The sequence below is a fragment of the Dromiciops gliroides genome, chromosome 3 (assembly GCF_019393635.1).
Source record: "Dromiciops gliroides isolate mDroGli1 chromosome 3, mDroGli1.pri, whole genome shotgun sequence".
Classification (NCBI taxonomy): Eukaryota; Metazoa; Chordata; class Mammalia; order Microbiotheria; family Microbiotheriidae; genus Dromiciops; species Dromiciops gliroides.
Window position 1 is genome coordinate 79,091,730 of NC_057863.1, and position 16,923 is coordinate 79,108,652.

Genomic DNA, 16,923 nt, shown 5'->3' on the forward strand with positions numbered 1-16,923 from the left:
TGTAACTACTTTGAATAGAGTTCATCAAGTAGAACATAGGATTTAGGTCGGGAAGTCACTGTTAAAAACCAACCTCCTTGGGGCGGCTAGGTGGCGCAGTGGATAAAGCACCGGCCCTGGATTCAGGAGTTCCTGAGTTCAAATCCGGCCTCAGACACTTGACACTTACTAGCTGTGTGACCTTGGGCAAGTCACTTAACCCCCACTGCCCCGCAAAAAAAAAACAAAAACAAAAACAAAAAAAACCAACCTCCTCATTTTACAAATTAACATGCTGAGTCCCAGAGAGGTAAAGCCCAAGATCACATAGAGATGTAGTCCCTAGTAAAGGTAGGATTTGAACACATGTTCATTGACTCCAGACCCAGCCCTCTTATTATTTCACAGTGGCTGCCAATGGCGAAGTGCCATTTTTTTATTCATGTTTTGGAAGTAGTATTGAGTTGTTTAAATTTCACTATACCATGTTTTCCTATTTGTTTACGTCTATGATTATTCCTTTGGAAGCAATGAATTGGCATAAATATAAATAGCCACATCATTGGCAGTCCTGTAACAACAATTTTTAATGGATCCATGATCTTATCAGTATTGCTGTTAATTCTCTTGGTGGGAATCTCAACCTATCCAGTACTTTTACAGAGGATTATTCTGATACGTCATTGTAATGTGGAGGTGATCCTGGTTCCTAAAAGCTATGCCAGCTGAGTATAGACTATGGCGGGTTATTATGAATGAGAGGCTCTGAATCTGAACTGAATCAGTGTTTTGAAAACCAACACAGCTAAGTACAGAGAGGCTCATCACCAAGAGGTTGGCCACTAAATGGTAAATTCTTTGGCCATGGAAACTATATAATAACAGTCCCCAAGCAAAATCAATATTTTTTCCTAAAAGAAAAACAAAGTCAGGTGAAACCAGTTTAAAAGAGATCTTGACTATAGACCCAATTAAGTCAAATCATTGCAGGAGAAATTTAATAAGGATGAAAATGAAAGGAGGAAATTGAAAGAAAATGAAAATAAAAAAAATAGAAAGGATCTAGAAGGATTTTTATAACAGATACTATTCCCTTCTTAAGTGTTGTTCCATAATATCCTGTAATACTTTAACTTTAAAAGGTCAAGATTAGTAGCAGATTGCCAGGCTGGAAACCATCATCTAAATCACATTGGATGGTAAATTTCAACTTTGCAAATAAAATAATATAGATAAAATCATCTTCTTAGTTCAAGGTGACAAAGTTTAAGCTGTAAAGGGTTGGACTCCTCTATGTCCGGTTTTAGAGTTGATCACCCTGTAGTGATGAAAATATTCTTGTTTTTTCAAACATAATAGTTAATACTGTAGGGGGCCGCTAGGTGGTGCAGTGGATAAAGCACCAGCCCTGGATTCAGGAGGACCTGAGTTCAAATCCAGCCTCAGACACTTGACACTCACTAGCTGCGTGACCCTGGGCAAGTCACTTAACCCTCATTGCCCTGCACAAAAATAAATAAATAAATAAAAAGAAAAATACTGCAATACTTTAAGGTTACTTTATATACATTATTTCCATCTTAAAGATGAGGAAACTGAGGTTTGATGGCTTTGTCCATGTTCACAATGTTTGTTAGTAAATGTTAGAGGCAGGATTAATATAAGATGTCATCTCCTGAGACCGGGTCCAGTGTATATTTCATGACGCCACACTGCCTTTCAGAGTGATCACAGAGCAGGCCGTGTTGGTGCAAAGGCAGCTGTCATGTTCTGACTTGGACAAAGCTGACCCCATTGTGAGTAGCAGAGTTGGGATGGGACTACTTTCAACACATCCCATGGTCAAAATTTGCCCTTGGATCCTTTTGTCCTGTTAGACAGAGGTTAGCCTATGCATTCTGGGCTTCTTCCTTTCTCCTTTGCATGGGTCATCAGCATTTGTTCCACATGGAGCCTGATAGAAAAAGGCCACCACACTCAGAAGCAGATTGGTAATGAGCAGTGATGAAAAGGCAGTGCAATCATAATCAACTGACAGTCCACCATAGACAAGGCTTTCCTTGTTCTTTAGCTCTTAACTGCCAAATATGATGACCTTTTTACAGTCTTCATCCTTCTTGACCTCTCTGTAGCATTTGACAATATTCTACCACCCTCTCCTGGACCATCTCTTCTTTTGGGGTTTTCATGATGTTGGTTCTCCATTACCCTGTCTTAACTACACCGTCTTAGACTCCTCTGGATTTTCATTGATAGCATGCCTACTAGAGGAGGTGGAACCCAAGGTTTTGTCTTGGGTCCCCTTTTTCTCTTTTTCTATACTCTTAGTTGCAACTTGTTACTTCATCGTATAGTTATCATCATCTCCATGCAAATGCCTCCCAGATCCCTATTACCTCTAGAAATGAACTTAGCCCTTCTGTTTGGCATTTCCTCTCCTTCTCAACATGGCCCTAACTTTTCAGCCTTATTACTCATGACTAGGAGGTCCAGTCAAATGGCTCTACCTGACGTTTCTACTCCATTTCCATGTTTTTGTAGTGTCTATTGCCCCGTGTAGCCTGGGATAGAATTCCTCCCTGCTTCCATCTCTCAGAGTTCTTTCAAGACTCGGCTCAAGTGCCACCTTCCACATTAAGTCTTTACTCTTCCTTTCAGCTGCCGGTTTGGAACCGTACGTGGCATCCCCAAAGTCTTAAGTGCAGTTTTAAGCTTATTAAAGTTTAAAACTAGATGTCTCCTGAGACCATGTCCCGTGTGCATTCGTGGTGGAGAGTTAGGTGCCATAGCTTTAGTAATTATTTACTATTTACATTATAATTTTATATTATTTATTTTCATTATTAATGTTATATTATTAACAAAGAATTAAAAGTAACCATTCCAGTATCTTTGTCTTCGGGGTTTTTTTTTGTTTGTTTGTTTGTTTGTTTTGTTTTTGGTGAGGCAATTGGGGTTAAGTGACTTGCCCAGGGTCACACAGCTAGTAAGTGTTAAGTGTCTGAGGCCAGATTTGAACTCAGGTCCTCCTGACTCCAGGGCCGGTGCTCTATCCACTGCACCACCTAGCTGCCCCCAATATCTTTGTCAAGAAAACCCCAAGGGGTTCACAAAGAGTCGGACATGACTGAACAACAACTGAACAAATAAATGGTATTAGTCAAATGCAATACAGGTTTGATTTTCATCTATTAATAGTTACACTGGGGGCAGCTAGGTGGTGCAGTGGATAAAGCACCGGCCCTGGATTCAGGACTCCCTGAGTTCAAATCTGGCCTCAGACACTTGACACTTAACTAGCTGTGTGACCCTGGGCAAGTCACTTAACCCTCATTGCCCTGCAAAAAACAAAAACAAAACAAAAAAATAGTTACAATGAATCCAAGTGAAGTCTCTGAATGGATGGGTGGGGCAGGGAGTCCCACCCAGACACAGAAAGGCTTGCTTTTGTACCTGACAAAAGTGCCTAGCTTACAATAGGCATTGAATAAAGAATTGTTGATACGATATGGAATTTTCCCTTTAAGTTCTTTTTCCCCCCTCACAAATGCTTAAAAAAAATAGCTCCTTTCTGGGATTTAGGTATTAAATTTGTAAAGAGTATTTTGGGGGGCAGCTAGATGGCGCAGTGGTTAAAACGCTGGCCCTGGATTCAGGACTACCTGAGTTCAAATCCGGCCTCAGACACTTGACACTTACTAGCTGTGTGACCCTGGGCAAGTCACTTCACCCCCATTGCCCCGCAAAAAAAAAAAAAAGAGTATTTTGGGGGTTTACTATAACTAATAATTTATTGAAAGGATTTTCACAAGTAATCAGAATGATGTTCAGGCTCTCTCTCTTTTGTTTACAGGAAAGGTTACTGATTTCTGATCTGGCCATTTCTGCATGTGAATTTATGTTCGAAGAAACTAGGAATTATGTCAAGCAGAGAAAAGCTTTTGGGAAAACAGTCGCACATATACAGGTAAGCTTAGATCAAGTAATTTTGAATATCTTGATCTGTGTTTCTTATCATTGTTATATATTTCACTATGCTAACAAGCACCTTTCTGGTGTAAGTTGGTTCAGTTCCAGTCAGCATTTAATGTGAGTTTGAAGTATAACATCTTATAAATAGTAGCAATAGTCAGCCACCAGAAACAGGACAAGAAGGGATAACTAATATAGGAGAAGTATGGTTTCTCCATCTCTATTTCTAGGCATCTTCATTTGTTTGAATTTACATTGGAGTGACAGCTCCAAAAGAAGTCTTTCAGACATACAGTTGGTTATTACCTTCTAAAGACATGAAAATCAGTCACCATTGGGGCAGCTAGGTGGCCCAGTGGATAAATCCCCGGCCCTGGATTCAGGAGGGCTTGAGTTCAAATCCGGCCTCAGACACTTGACTAGCTGTGTGATCCTGGGCAAGTCACTTAACCCCAATTGACTCACTAAAAAGCAAAAAAAAGAAAATCACCATCGATGCAGTGATTGCCAGTGGTCTATTAAAATCTAATGAATGACATAGTTCATTTTTAAAGGAAAAACAGCAAAGTATCCTTCATGTCCCCTAAATACATCAATTATATTCATATGTAAATAAATATAGAAGTATCCTTTATCTCCCCATAAATACATTAAATTATTTTTAAGTGTATTTAGGAGAGATAAAGGATACTTTTGCTATATCTGACACTTACTGATCATAATTTCTTATCCATAATATGAAGAGAATGACAAGGATCCAAGAATCTAAGAGGTAGAAGTGTCCTCAGACACCAACTAGTCCAGTTTCTACCTAAAGAGGAATACCATTAAAAAATGTGCTTGACAGATTCCTCCTTTTTTGGATCAAGTTATTTTGTTCTTTTCCCCCCATACAATATCTAGTGGCTCCTTCTTACCACCACTGCAATGTTTAATTGGTTTTCCAACCATGAGTGGAATCAAGAAATCGGGGCTTACCTGAGAGTCTTGACATATCTCCCACCATTATAGTTAGAGACCTTGTTTTCTTTATCTTTGTAGATCTTGAACGAGGCTAAACATAGTAAGCATTCAATAAGTGTTGGAATGATTGAAAGAAAATTTTTTCAGTCATTTATTCTCTTTAAAGCCTTCCAGGGACTCCCTGTCATCTTAAAGTTCGTTTTTCTTGTAGAGTTTGGGGGATGTGGGTGTGGGACATCACATGTACTGTCAGATTGATTGGTCATTTTGCTGAACTGTTTTTTATCCCCTTTTTTGTTCTACAAGGTATGACTGGTGTGTAGGAGTAGATTCAGAAATCAAGTGATATAAAAACTAGAAATATTGATTGAAATGTGAAATATTTTAAAAGTGAGTAGGCAACCTATGCCCTGTGGGAATGGGTAATCTAAGATTATAATGAGATGGACAGAGAACCATGACATTTTCATACTCAAATGCTGTGCTTAATGTTTACTGGTAAGGAAAACATTTACTTCTGTAGCTTCTAGATTATTTCAAGGCTTTTTACTTGGGTGTTTACCTTTCCCATGGATCTGTGTGTCATTTGAGCTCTCTAATACTGCAGGGAAACTAAGAAAAAAGACTGAAGAAGGAGACTGTGTTTGTTCAAGAGTGCCAAACACTAGGAAAAGGCCAAGCAAAACTAGCCTGAGAGGAAACTATAACATATATGTGTATACACACATATATAAAATAGATACACATACATGCATGCATTTATGTTTATATATGTATGTATATAATACATACACACATGCATGCACACACATACACAAAGCGTGGATCCTAGAGGATATATTTTGTGCTCCTTACTGCATGCAGGTGATCAGTGGCAACATGCTACAGTCTATGAAGTATCGGCTATAGTCAATGAGCATCTATCTGTTGGTCTTTCAGTCACCCACAGTTTTGTTCCTATGGAGGTTGTGATAATTATTTCATGAACATATAGTCACAGAATATCATTCTAAGAATATTGGTTTCCATAGGCATCTCCCAGGTCTCTGTCTCAGGCCCGTTTATTCTTCCTCAATGCTGTTTTCAGTCGATGATCTCATCAACTCCAATCTCATTAGACTCAATTACCATCTCTGTGCTGATATTTCTCAGACTACTAACTTAGCCCTAACCACTTTGCTGACCTCCAGTTTCCAACTGCCCCATTGGGTAGCTCAAATGGGATGTCCCTGTAAATTTCTTAAACTCATCATGTCCAAAACAGAACCTCTTCTCTTCTTTTCAAAACCATCTCCCCTTCCTTCTTCCCCCTCATTGTTGAGGTAACTACCATTCTCCCAGTCACCAGGCTAGTAACCTAGATGTAATTCTCTCCTCTCACTCTAATCACCCACCCTCCCCTATATATTAAATCTGCAACCAAGTCCTAGCATTTTATCTTTGTAACATTTCCTCTTTTATGCCCCTTTCTTTCCTCTGACACTGATACCATCCTCGTGTAGGACCTCATTACCTTGTACTCTTTGTTGTTGTTGAGTCATTTCAGTGGTGTCCTGACACTCGATGACCCCGTTTGGCATTTTCTTTTTTTTAACTTTTAAACAAACATTTTTATTTAGAATTTTAAAAATTAGGTGGGAAGCAGCAGTACAGAACTAGAAACAATGGGTCCAAATTTGGAGAGCAGATAATCTGTTGTAAAGAAAAATAATTACATTATAGTAACATGACAAAATGGGATGCTTGGAAAGCAGTAGGTTCCCATCACTAAAGGTCTCCAAAAGAGCTAAATTATAACTTGTTTGGGTTTTTTAATTGAATGCTACATTTAAAAAGCACAGAGAATTTATATACATAAATCAAAACATGCAAAATATAGGACTGTATATAAATTATAAATTCTATCTCATAACAGTTGCTCTAAGTATATAATTCTATAATTTCATTTTAAAAGTTCTGCTTACATGTATTTGATCTTCCCTTGAATGAATCTGAAATATTACAATGACTCCTTAAGACTATTAATATTACATTATTACTAGGGCAGCTAGGTGGCGCAGTGGATAGAGTACTGGCCCTGGATTCAGGAAAGACCTGAGTTCAAATCTGACCTCAGACAATTGACACTTACTAGCTGTGTGACCCTGGCAAGTCACTTAACCCCAATTGCCTCACGAAAAAAAAAAATTACATCATTACTAACAAAACCTCCCATTAACCTTTCTTCTTCTCCCAAATTCCCTCCATAAATGGGGAAGTGGAGGTTAATCCACACTATGTATTTGGCATTTTCTTGGCAGAAGATACTGGAGGTTTGCTATTTCTTTCCTCCATTTTAATTTACAGATGGTTAACTGAGGCAAACAGGGTTAAGTGACTTGCCCAGGGTCACATAACTATTAAGTGTCTGAGGTCAGATTTGAACTCGGGTCTTCCTGACTCCAGGTGCAGCTCTGTATCCACTGCACCAGCTAGCTGCCCACCTTGTGCCCAGATTATTGAAATAGCTGATTGTTCTCCCTAGCAAAAGTCTCTCCCCACTTCAGTCTACCCTCTACTCAGATCTCAAAATGATTTCCAAAAAAGCTGGTCTAATATCTATTACCTTCCTCCATCCCCCACCTAATAAACCCTGGAATCAAATACAGAACCCTTTTTTCAGGCATCCAAAGACCTTACAACCCAGCCAATCTCCCCTTTACCCCCACAGTCTCCTGACCTTGGGAATTTTCAGTGGCTGTTTTCCCTGACTGGAAGGGTCTTTTTTCTCATCTCTTCTCTCTGTTTCTCACTTCCCTGACTTCCCTCCCACATTTGTAGCTAAAATCACCTTATTTCTAATGCTTTTCCCTCCAGTTTACCTTTTGTATAGCTTGTTTGTAATGGTTGTGTGCATGTTGTCTGTCTGTTTATTGGATGGTAAACTCTTCAAAGCAGGGACTGTCTTATTTTTCTTTGTATCTCCAGCACTTACTACAGTGAATGAGAGACTGAATGTTATTTTGAGAGGAGAATCCAAAGAACAAACCTATAAAGATCATTTTGGCAACTGTGAGAGATGGATTAAAGCGAGAGAGAAATACTTAGAGGCAGGGAAATTAATTAGGAGGCTATTGCCAGAGTCAGGGACTTAGCAAGTGTTTGGTGATGACTGTGAGGGAGAAGGCACAGCAAACATAATAAAAATTGGGCTTTGGGGTCAGGAGCAGGTTGGGATTATTGAATTCTTTCCTCTCATTCTGTTCATTTCTTCTTCAGTTCTGAGCCCACTCATGTCCATTGTGGTGCCTGTCCCTAGCTAGATGTTATATTAAGATAGATAGAGGGGGCAGCTAGGTGGCACAGTGGATAAAGCACTGGCCCTGGATTCAGGAGGACCTGATTCAAATCCAGTCTCAAACACTTGACACTAGCTGTGTGATCCTGGGCAAGTCACTTAATCCCCATTGCCCTGCAAAAAACAGATAGGTTAGATACAGTAGTAGAAGTCCAATTAGAAAACAAGAGTGATCCCTGGAGGACAGTATCTGAGACTTCTGGGAGGATGTGGTACTACGCCTAGAACTTGAAGGATATAAGACATGGAGGGGAATAAGGAAGCAAAGACAAAAGAGGCATCTCCTTGTCTACATTTCAGATAAATCAAGCAGTTATGCCCCAGTTCTCTCCTTCCCCATGCCCTGTCCCACATTCTGCAGATAAACAAACATAGCCCTCCCTGTTCCTACCTCTTTCTGAAGCTAATGACAAATTATGAAGGCTAATAACACATAATCAAGGCTCTGTTCTCTCCTTGAAAAAAACAAGCCGCCCTTCCCTGCTTTCAAGGGCAACTGCAAATAACTGATAATTAACCCAAACTGCCCTTCATTTTCTGCTTTAGATACTCACAGAAATGACTGGTGATCAGAGTCCGTTATGACAAAGCATGTTGTAGTGGAAAGAGACCTGGCTTTGAAGCCAGGATCTGAGTTCAAATCTTATTTCTGATAATTACTACCTGTGTGAACTTAACTTCCCTAGACCTCAATTTCCTCCTTTATAAAATGAGGGAGTTGGACCCTTTGAGTCTCTCCCAAATCTATAGCTGTGCTTCTAGGATTCTGTGGCTCACAAGACTCCTCTGTGGACCAACCTGTGCCTTCTCCTGCCCTAGTTAGAAATAACTGTCAAACTTCTTTATCTGACCTGGACATTGAGCTTTGTGAGCTATGCTCTGCGTGTGTGTGTACACTTTTCAAAAAATACAGCAGGAGACATACGTGGGCAAGATACAGTCAGGGAACCTATATTTTAGCTTGTCTAGTGTGTAATTTAAGATTCTAAATGTGGATTCTAATGTGTTCCCCCAGTTTGGGGGAAACTGACTAAAAATCACTGATAAAACGAGTTTAGGTTTTTAAGGGTTTATTGGAAAATAGAAAGAAAAAGATTGAGAACAGAATTCTAACAGCCTGGCATTCCTATCTTTCCTCAAATCTCCTGTGAAGTCCTCTGCCGCCACCACCATCAAGTCCGGAAGCCAAAAAGGCCCGCGCTCTCTGCGCAGGCTCCCTTTCCTCCTTCCTGTCTCCTCCCAGACCATAGGAGGCTCCTCCAGTTGATTGGCTGGTAGACTTGATAGACAGCACCCATGAGCAAGCGTCATTTCCTGACGCCAAGGAAAAGCCACAATGCCTCTGAAGCATTTTCCTCATGGTGGAGCTCTCCACAGCAAGTCTCCAGTAGGTGGCGTCATTCCAATCATTACACTAGGAAATAAGGATTATGAAGAGTAGTCATGTAAAAAAGTTCTGAAAATAAATTATAGCCAGCTTGTGGAGGACCTTGAATAAGAGACCGAGTTTGTATTTTGAGGAGGAGAATCCAAAGGTCAGACCTATTAAGATTATTTTGGTAGCTGTGTGAGGGATGAATTAAATCAGGGAGAAGTGAGAGGCAGGGAGATTAATTAGGAAGCTATTACAGGAGTCAGGGACTTGACAAATGATTGAATGAGGACTATGAGGGAGAAGGAATTTGTGATGATTTGTGAGATTTTTACCCTAGGGGGCAAGTTAAATGGTGATTCTATATTCAGAAACAAGGTACAGGTTTTGGGGAAAAAGTGATAAATTAATGTGGAGTTATGAACTTCTGAATGGACAGCTGGATAGACATATTCAATAGAAACATGGATATTCAATACTAGAATTCGTGGAGGAGAGGTTGTGGCTCTATATTTGGGAGTCCTCTATATAGAAGTGATAATTGAAGTCATGGGAATAGATAAGACTTCTAAGAGTGCATAGAACCTGAAGAGATTGCCAAGGTCAGTATCTTTGGAGATATTTATGCTTAGAGGGGAGATGAGAAAACAGTAAGGACAACCAAGAGTGAGAAGCAAGTAATGGAGACTGAGAAAGGCATGGAAACCAGAAAGAACAGTGCCACAGAAGTGAAAGGAAGGAAGAGTGTCAAGGAGGAAGGGGAATGAATAACAATAGTCAAATATTACAGAATAGTCGAGGACGAAGATGGAGTAAAAAACCATTTTTATTAGTAACTGTTAAGTCACTGGTGACCCGACAGACCTTGATTTTAGCAGAATGGGGCTTGGAATCACAGAATTGGAGGATCCCTCAGCAACCCAACCTTTATCTAAATGATATTTACCAGCAAATGATCATATATCTTCTGCTTAAAGAATTCCATTGCTGGGGAACTTGTTACCTAATAAGACAGGAAGTACAGGAGTGCTGGATTGTGAATCAAGGGATCTGGGTTTAGATCCTTTGCCTACTATTTACTCCGTATGTGGCCTTGGACAAATTGTTTAGTCTACCTGGTCCTCATTTTCCTTGTCCCTAAAATGTGGAGTTTGGATTGTTGACCTTTGTGGTCTATTTCTGCTCTCAATCTTTATTCCTACAGAATACATAACTCTTAACAAGGTGAAGGTTGCTCTCACCCATGATCCTTTGCCCCCCTCATCTCCACGTAGGACAAACAAATAACATTCTCTGTGCCTGAACTCCTGAGAAGTTGCCTAACTCTTCTCTCTCTTACTCCTCCTCAGTAGGAGGCATTAAACACTCACACGCATGCACTCATGCTGGGTGTCATACAAAGCAAGTGAAAGGGACAAGTATTCTGATCTTTGGTAGCTTCCACTTCCTAACAGTGTGTGTTGCTATTTGATTGTAAAAGAGCCAAAAAGGGTGCCAAAACCGTCCACCAAAAGGCTTCGCTGCCTGCAGGGCTGGAGAAAAACGTATTGATCAAGTGACCTGTTGGATGGGAAAAAATCCAACTTCGGATACTGCTCAAGAAGTAATGGGTATTAGGGGCAGCTAGGTGGCGCAGTGGCTAAAGCATCGGCCCTGGATTCAGGAGGACCTGAGTTCAAATCCGACCTCAAACACTTGACACTTACTAGCTGTGTGACCCTGGGCAAGTCACTTAACCCTCATTGCTCCGCCAAAATAATAATAATAATAATAATTTTTTTTAAAAAGAAGTAATGGGTGTTGTGTTTCTGAAAAAAATACTTTTGGGATACTTTCTTTTTGAACATAAAATACTGTTTTAAACATAAAATAGGGGCAGCTAGGTGGTGCAGTGGATAAAGCACTGGCCTTGGATTCAGGAGGACCTGAGTTCAAATCCAGCCTCAGACACTTGATACTTACTAGCTATGTGACCCTGGGCAAGTCACTTAACCCTCATTGCCTGGCCAAAAAACCAAAACAAGGGCAGCTAGGTGGCACAGTGGATAGAGCACCAGCCCTGGAATCAGGAGTACCTGAGTTCAAATCCGGCCTCAGACACTTAACACTTACTAGCTGTGTGATCCTGGGCAAGTCACTTAACCCCAATTGCCTCACTAAAAACAAAACAAACCAAAAAAACCATAAAATAATACTAAGTCGATGAACTGTGGACTTAGGTAGGGGTGTGCCGAGCCAGCTTGAACCAGCTCCTGAGAGCTTAAACTTTTAGTACAAAACTTTATACCTTGGATATCACAGCGCTAAAATCAGGGCTTGATTTATGTTTTTATTAATTGGCTAGGTTTAAGAAAGTGATGGAGAAAATGTTAATGATGCAAATTGAACTTAAAAGTGTGCCTTACTTATTTTTTTTTAAGTACAGTTGTCAATCATTGACCAAACACCCTTGGACTGGGGAGACCTGGCTAGACTCTTTACTACTTTGGCCCTGGGAACATCAGTTCCCCCTTCTGGGCCTCTGTTTCTTTCTTCTTTAGTAAAATGAGTATTAGGTTAGACTTAGGGGTTTATCACCTTTTTCATTTCATGGATCCCTTGGCACTCTGCTAAAGCCTTCTCAGAATAATATTTTAAATCCTTTTATGGTAGAAGGAAATGCTGAATTTCAGCTAAAAGTTAGTGGAAATATGATGCAATTTTTTTCCATCCAACTTCACAGACCCTTTGAAATCTATTCATGAATCTCTTGACATTTCTAGGACTTCAAGGTAATAACTCTGGACTACAAAATCACTAAGGGCCTTTCTAACCTTGAATTCTTTGTTTCTTTAAGCTTAGAAGTAAATTTGTACTTCAGTTATGAAGGTTAATCAGAAAGTATTACTCCATTCCTTGCTCAGATAGTCTTAGGAAACTTGTGATTTTACATCTAACTATGGAGAAAATAGAAAAAAAATTATCTCAGCAACTTTCTCACCGAAAAAGTGTGAAGTGTCTTACATTTTTAATATAATGTGAAGGGACAGAAAGATAGAAGTATGTTGGTTAGTTAATCAACATTTATTAAGTGCCTACAACCTTCTAGGAACACTGAGAGTAAAAACAAAGGCAAAAATAGCCCCTTTTCTCAAGGAGTTCACAGTCTAATGAGGGAGGCAACATGCAGACCACTATGTACAAACACTATATTTGCTGTCGTTGGGTTGTTTCAGCCATGTTGGAGTCTTTATGGCTCTGATTGTGGTTTTCTTAGCAGAGATACCGGGATAGTTTGCCATTTCCTTCTCTAGCCATTTTGCAGATGAGGAAACTGAGGCAAACAGGGTTAAGAGGTTGGATTGGAGTCTTCTTGACTCCAGGCCAGGTACTTCATCCACTGCACCACCTAGCTGCCTTGCACGCGCGTGCGCACACACACACACACGATTGAAGGTAGTTTTTGAAGGAAGGCACTGAGATTAAGGAGGACAGAGAAGGACTTCTTGTAGAAGACAGGACTTGAGCTGAGACTGAAGAAGCTGAGCAAGCTAGGAAGAAAGGATGAGGAGGGAGAACCTTCCAGGCATAGGCGACAATCAGTGAAATGATCCAAGTCAAGAGATGGAGTGTCTAAGAAGGAACAAGGAGGCCAGTGTCAGTGGATGGCAGAGTGCATGGGTATGAGCAAGGCTTAAGAAGCCTGGAACCAGGCTCTGGCAGGGACCAGGTTCTGAAGGACTCTGAAAGCTAAACAGAGGGTTTTATATCTGATCCTGGAAGGAATGGGGAGCCACTGCAGCTTATTAGTAGGGAAGGTGATACGGCCAGACCTGTATGTTAGGAAGATCTGTTTGACGGCCTGAGTGGAAAGAGACTCGAGGCAAGAAAACTAGGCAGTAAGGTATTATGACAGTCCGGTGCCTGAGGAGGTGAGGGCTGTGTCAGGCTGGTTGCAGTGTCAGGGGCGAGTAGGGGCATCTCTAAGAAATGTTTCAAGGGGGCAGCTAGGTGGCGCAATGGATAGAGCACCGGCCCTGGAGTCAGGAGTACCTGAGTTCAAATCCGGCCTCAGACACTTAACACTTTACTAGCTGTGTGACCCTGGGCAAGTCACTTAACCCCAATTGCCTCACTAAAAAAAATTTAAAAAAACAAAAAAAAAAAACAAAAAAAAGAAATGTTTCAAAGGTAGAAATGGCAGGCTTGACCACTGATTGGTTACAGGAGATGAGAGTGTAAGGAGCTGAGGCATGACACCTCGGATCCCAGGCCCAGGTGACTGGGAGGATGGTGATAACCTCAAACAGTAACAGGATAATTCAGAAGACAGTGGGTTTGGGGAGGAAGAGAATGAGTCAGTCCAGGATGTGTGTAAGATGTCTACAGGACATCTAGTTTGAGATGACTAATAGGCAGTTACTGATGTGAGATTGGAGGTCAGCAGATTTATAATAGGGTTGTACAAGTAGGTCTGAGGGTCATCTGCATAGAGAAGATCATTTTGATAATATCACCAAGTGAAATAGTATAGAGGAATAAGAGGGCCCAAGACAGTCTTGGGGGGGGACCCCCCTGGCTGTTAACAGGAACGAGGTGGATGGAATCAAGAAAGGAGACGAGAGGAATGGTGAACTGGGTGAGAGGCAAACCAGAACAGAGTAGTGTCATAGAAGTCCAGAAAGAAGAAAATATCAAGAATAGGGTCCAGTTAATACTGTCAAAGGCTACAGAGATTAGCCATTAAGCTCTGGCAGTAAAGATCTGTTTTCTAAGACATTTCAAATTATTCATCATCATAGCTAGCATTTATATAGCGCTTTAAGGTTCACAAAACCCTGAACATATATTTCTCATTAGGTCCTCAAACATAGTACCTGGGGCAGCTAGGTGGCGCAGTGGATAAAGCACCGGCCCTGGATTCAGGAGTACCTGAGTTCAAATCCGGCCTCAGACACTTAACACTTACTAGCTGTGTGACCCTGGGCAAAGTCACTTAACCCCAATTGGCCTCACTAAAAACAACAAAAAAAAAAAAAAAAAAAAAAAAACATAGTACCTGGGAGGTAGGTACTATGATGGTTGTCTATTTTACAGAGGAGGAAACTGAGGCTGATAAAGGTTAAATGACTTGCCCAGGGTCACAGAGCCAGTAAGTGTCTGAGGCCAGATTTGAACTCAGGTTGTCCTGATTCCAAGTCCCTCACTCTCAAGCACTGCACCACAATTACCTCCCTTAAGTAGCTGATTTTAAAAATCCTTTGAGGAACTGGAAAGAGCATTCTTTACCTCTAGTATAAGAGCAATGAAAGTTAAAACCATCAATTTGAAATAAGAAACTTCATAAGAAAGGATTGTCCTGTTACCCAATTGGACCAAGTTATACATCAAACTTACACTTTTTGTTTTTGTTTTTTTTGGGGTTTTTTTTTTGCAGGGCAATGGGGCTTAAGTGACTTGCCCAAGGTCACACAGCTAGTAAGTGTCAAGTGTCTGAGGCCGGATTTGAACTCAGGAACTCCTGAATCCAGGGCCGGTGCTTTATCCACTGCGCCACCTAGCTGCCCCCAAACTTACACTTTTTAAAATAATCTTTGTTACAACTTTTGGATACTTTGTGGCCGTGTGTGGAAATGTACCATGAATCTTATTTTTGAACAGGGGCCTAAAATTTTCAACTAGCACTTATGTTAAAGCGTTTTTAGATCTAGTAATCCAGACTCTATATGCAAGGGAAATTGAAGAGAATAGCAAGATTGCTAATTTTCTATTGAATCGAAAAATGCAACTCAAAGAATCACAGAAACACAAAGGTTTAGTGGGAATGACCATTTCTCTGCCTTTTTTCCTGCTGCCTAATTGTACTTAGTTGGAATTGGAATCAGTTTTCTAATCTCATAAGTCTCTATCCATTCCAAAGCCGTGAAGGACCCACATCTCTTGCTCTCCTGGGCCCAATATGTACTCTTGCTTTTCTGATTCTGAGATAAAAAGGGAAGAGATTGGGGTTTGGAGAGTGAACGTGCCTAGAACATGACTCAGTCCCAGCTTCCCACAGTGAGTTACAAAAATCATAGGGTTAGACAAACATTTTAATCTTAATATGTGAGAAACTAGGTTAGCTATTTCTTCATTAACTAGTTTTATAATTAACAAATCCAGTTGGATTAGATGACCTCTCAGGTCCTTTCCAACCCTGGCTCTAATCAATTTATCACACAGAACAAGATGTTTTCCGTATATTATTTGAATCATTGTATTTATAATTAGCATGAATTAATGTTTAATACCATGGGGAGCTTAGAATTCATTAGCAGAAAGTTGGAATATAAATGAAATACTGTGATGCTATTGTTAACTTTCATTAGTAATTAGATTACTTGGGAAGAGTGGAATGTAAGTTCCTGTAGAGAAGGGTGGTGTTTGTTTAGACAGTGTTCACAAGTGCCCCAGCTGATAAAAACCCATGGGGATGAGAGATGGAATCTTGTGTGAGGAATGTCAAGTAGTTCAGTCTGGGCTAGACTATATAGATTGTGAGAAGTAAGGATTTATTAAGCATCTACTGTGTGCAAAACACTGTGATGAGCTCTAGGGATACAAAGAAAAAGGACCATCCTTACCCTCTAGGAGCTCACAATCTAATTGGGGAAGTTTTGAAAGTTCTTTGTATAAATTCTGTTAAGTTTAGCTAAAGCTAGACCATAAAGAGTTTTAAATAAGAATCAGAGGAGTTTTTGTTTAATCCTAGTGGCAATAGGGAGCCACTGGAGATTTTTTAGCAGGTGTGTGTTCTGGTCAGACCTGCACTGTAGAAATTTCACTTTGGCAACTCTATGGAGTATGGACTAGATATTAGGAAAAGTAGGAGGGAAACAGAAAGAAGAGCAAGTGTGAAGCTATTCTAATAGATAATAAAAAGCCTAACCTAGGGTGGAAAGTAAGAATTCCAAATAGGCCCCATTTGGGCTCAAAATAGTTTCAAGGATACCTGACTTACTCATTGAGAGTAACTTCTTCATGGGGGCAACTAGGTGGTGCAGTGGATAAAGCACCAGCCCTGGATTCAGGGGGACCTGAGTTCAAATCCAGCCTCAGACACTTGACACTAGCTGTGTGACCCTGGGCAAGTCACTTAACCCTCATTGCCCCACGCAAAAAAAAGAAAAAAAGAAAAGAGTAGCTTCTTCCCTGGGAGAATTACATTTAGTGAGCTTGATCCTTCCATGTTTTGAAAACTGTCCTAAGTTTGCCAATGTGGTATCAATTATGTGGCACCAGTGTGTTATTGTCAGTTAGTCAATAAACACTTATCAGCACA

General features: G+C 40.4%; 1 protein-coding gene across 1 annotated transcript in view; it reads left to right on the forward strand.

Annotated features, from left to right (window-relative positions):
• ACADL (acyl-CoA dehydrogenase long chain) overlaps window positions 1-16,923 on the forward strand; it is a 50,952-nt gene that overhangs the window by 22,148 nt on the left and 11,881 nt on the right. The window contains 1 exon segment of the mRNA XM_043998807.1: window positions 3,833-3,946. Coding sequence (XP_043854742.1) covers window positions 3,833-3,946 — 114 coding nt within the window.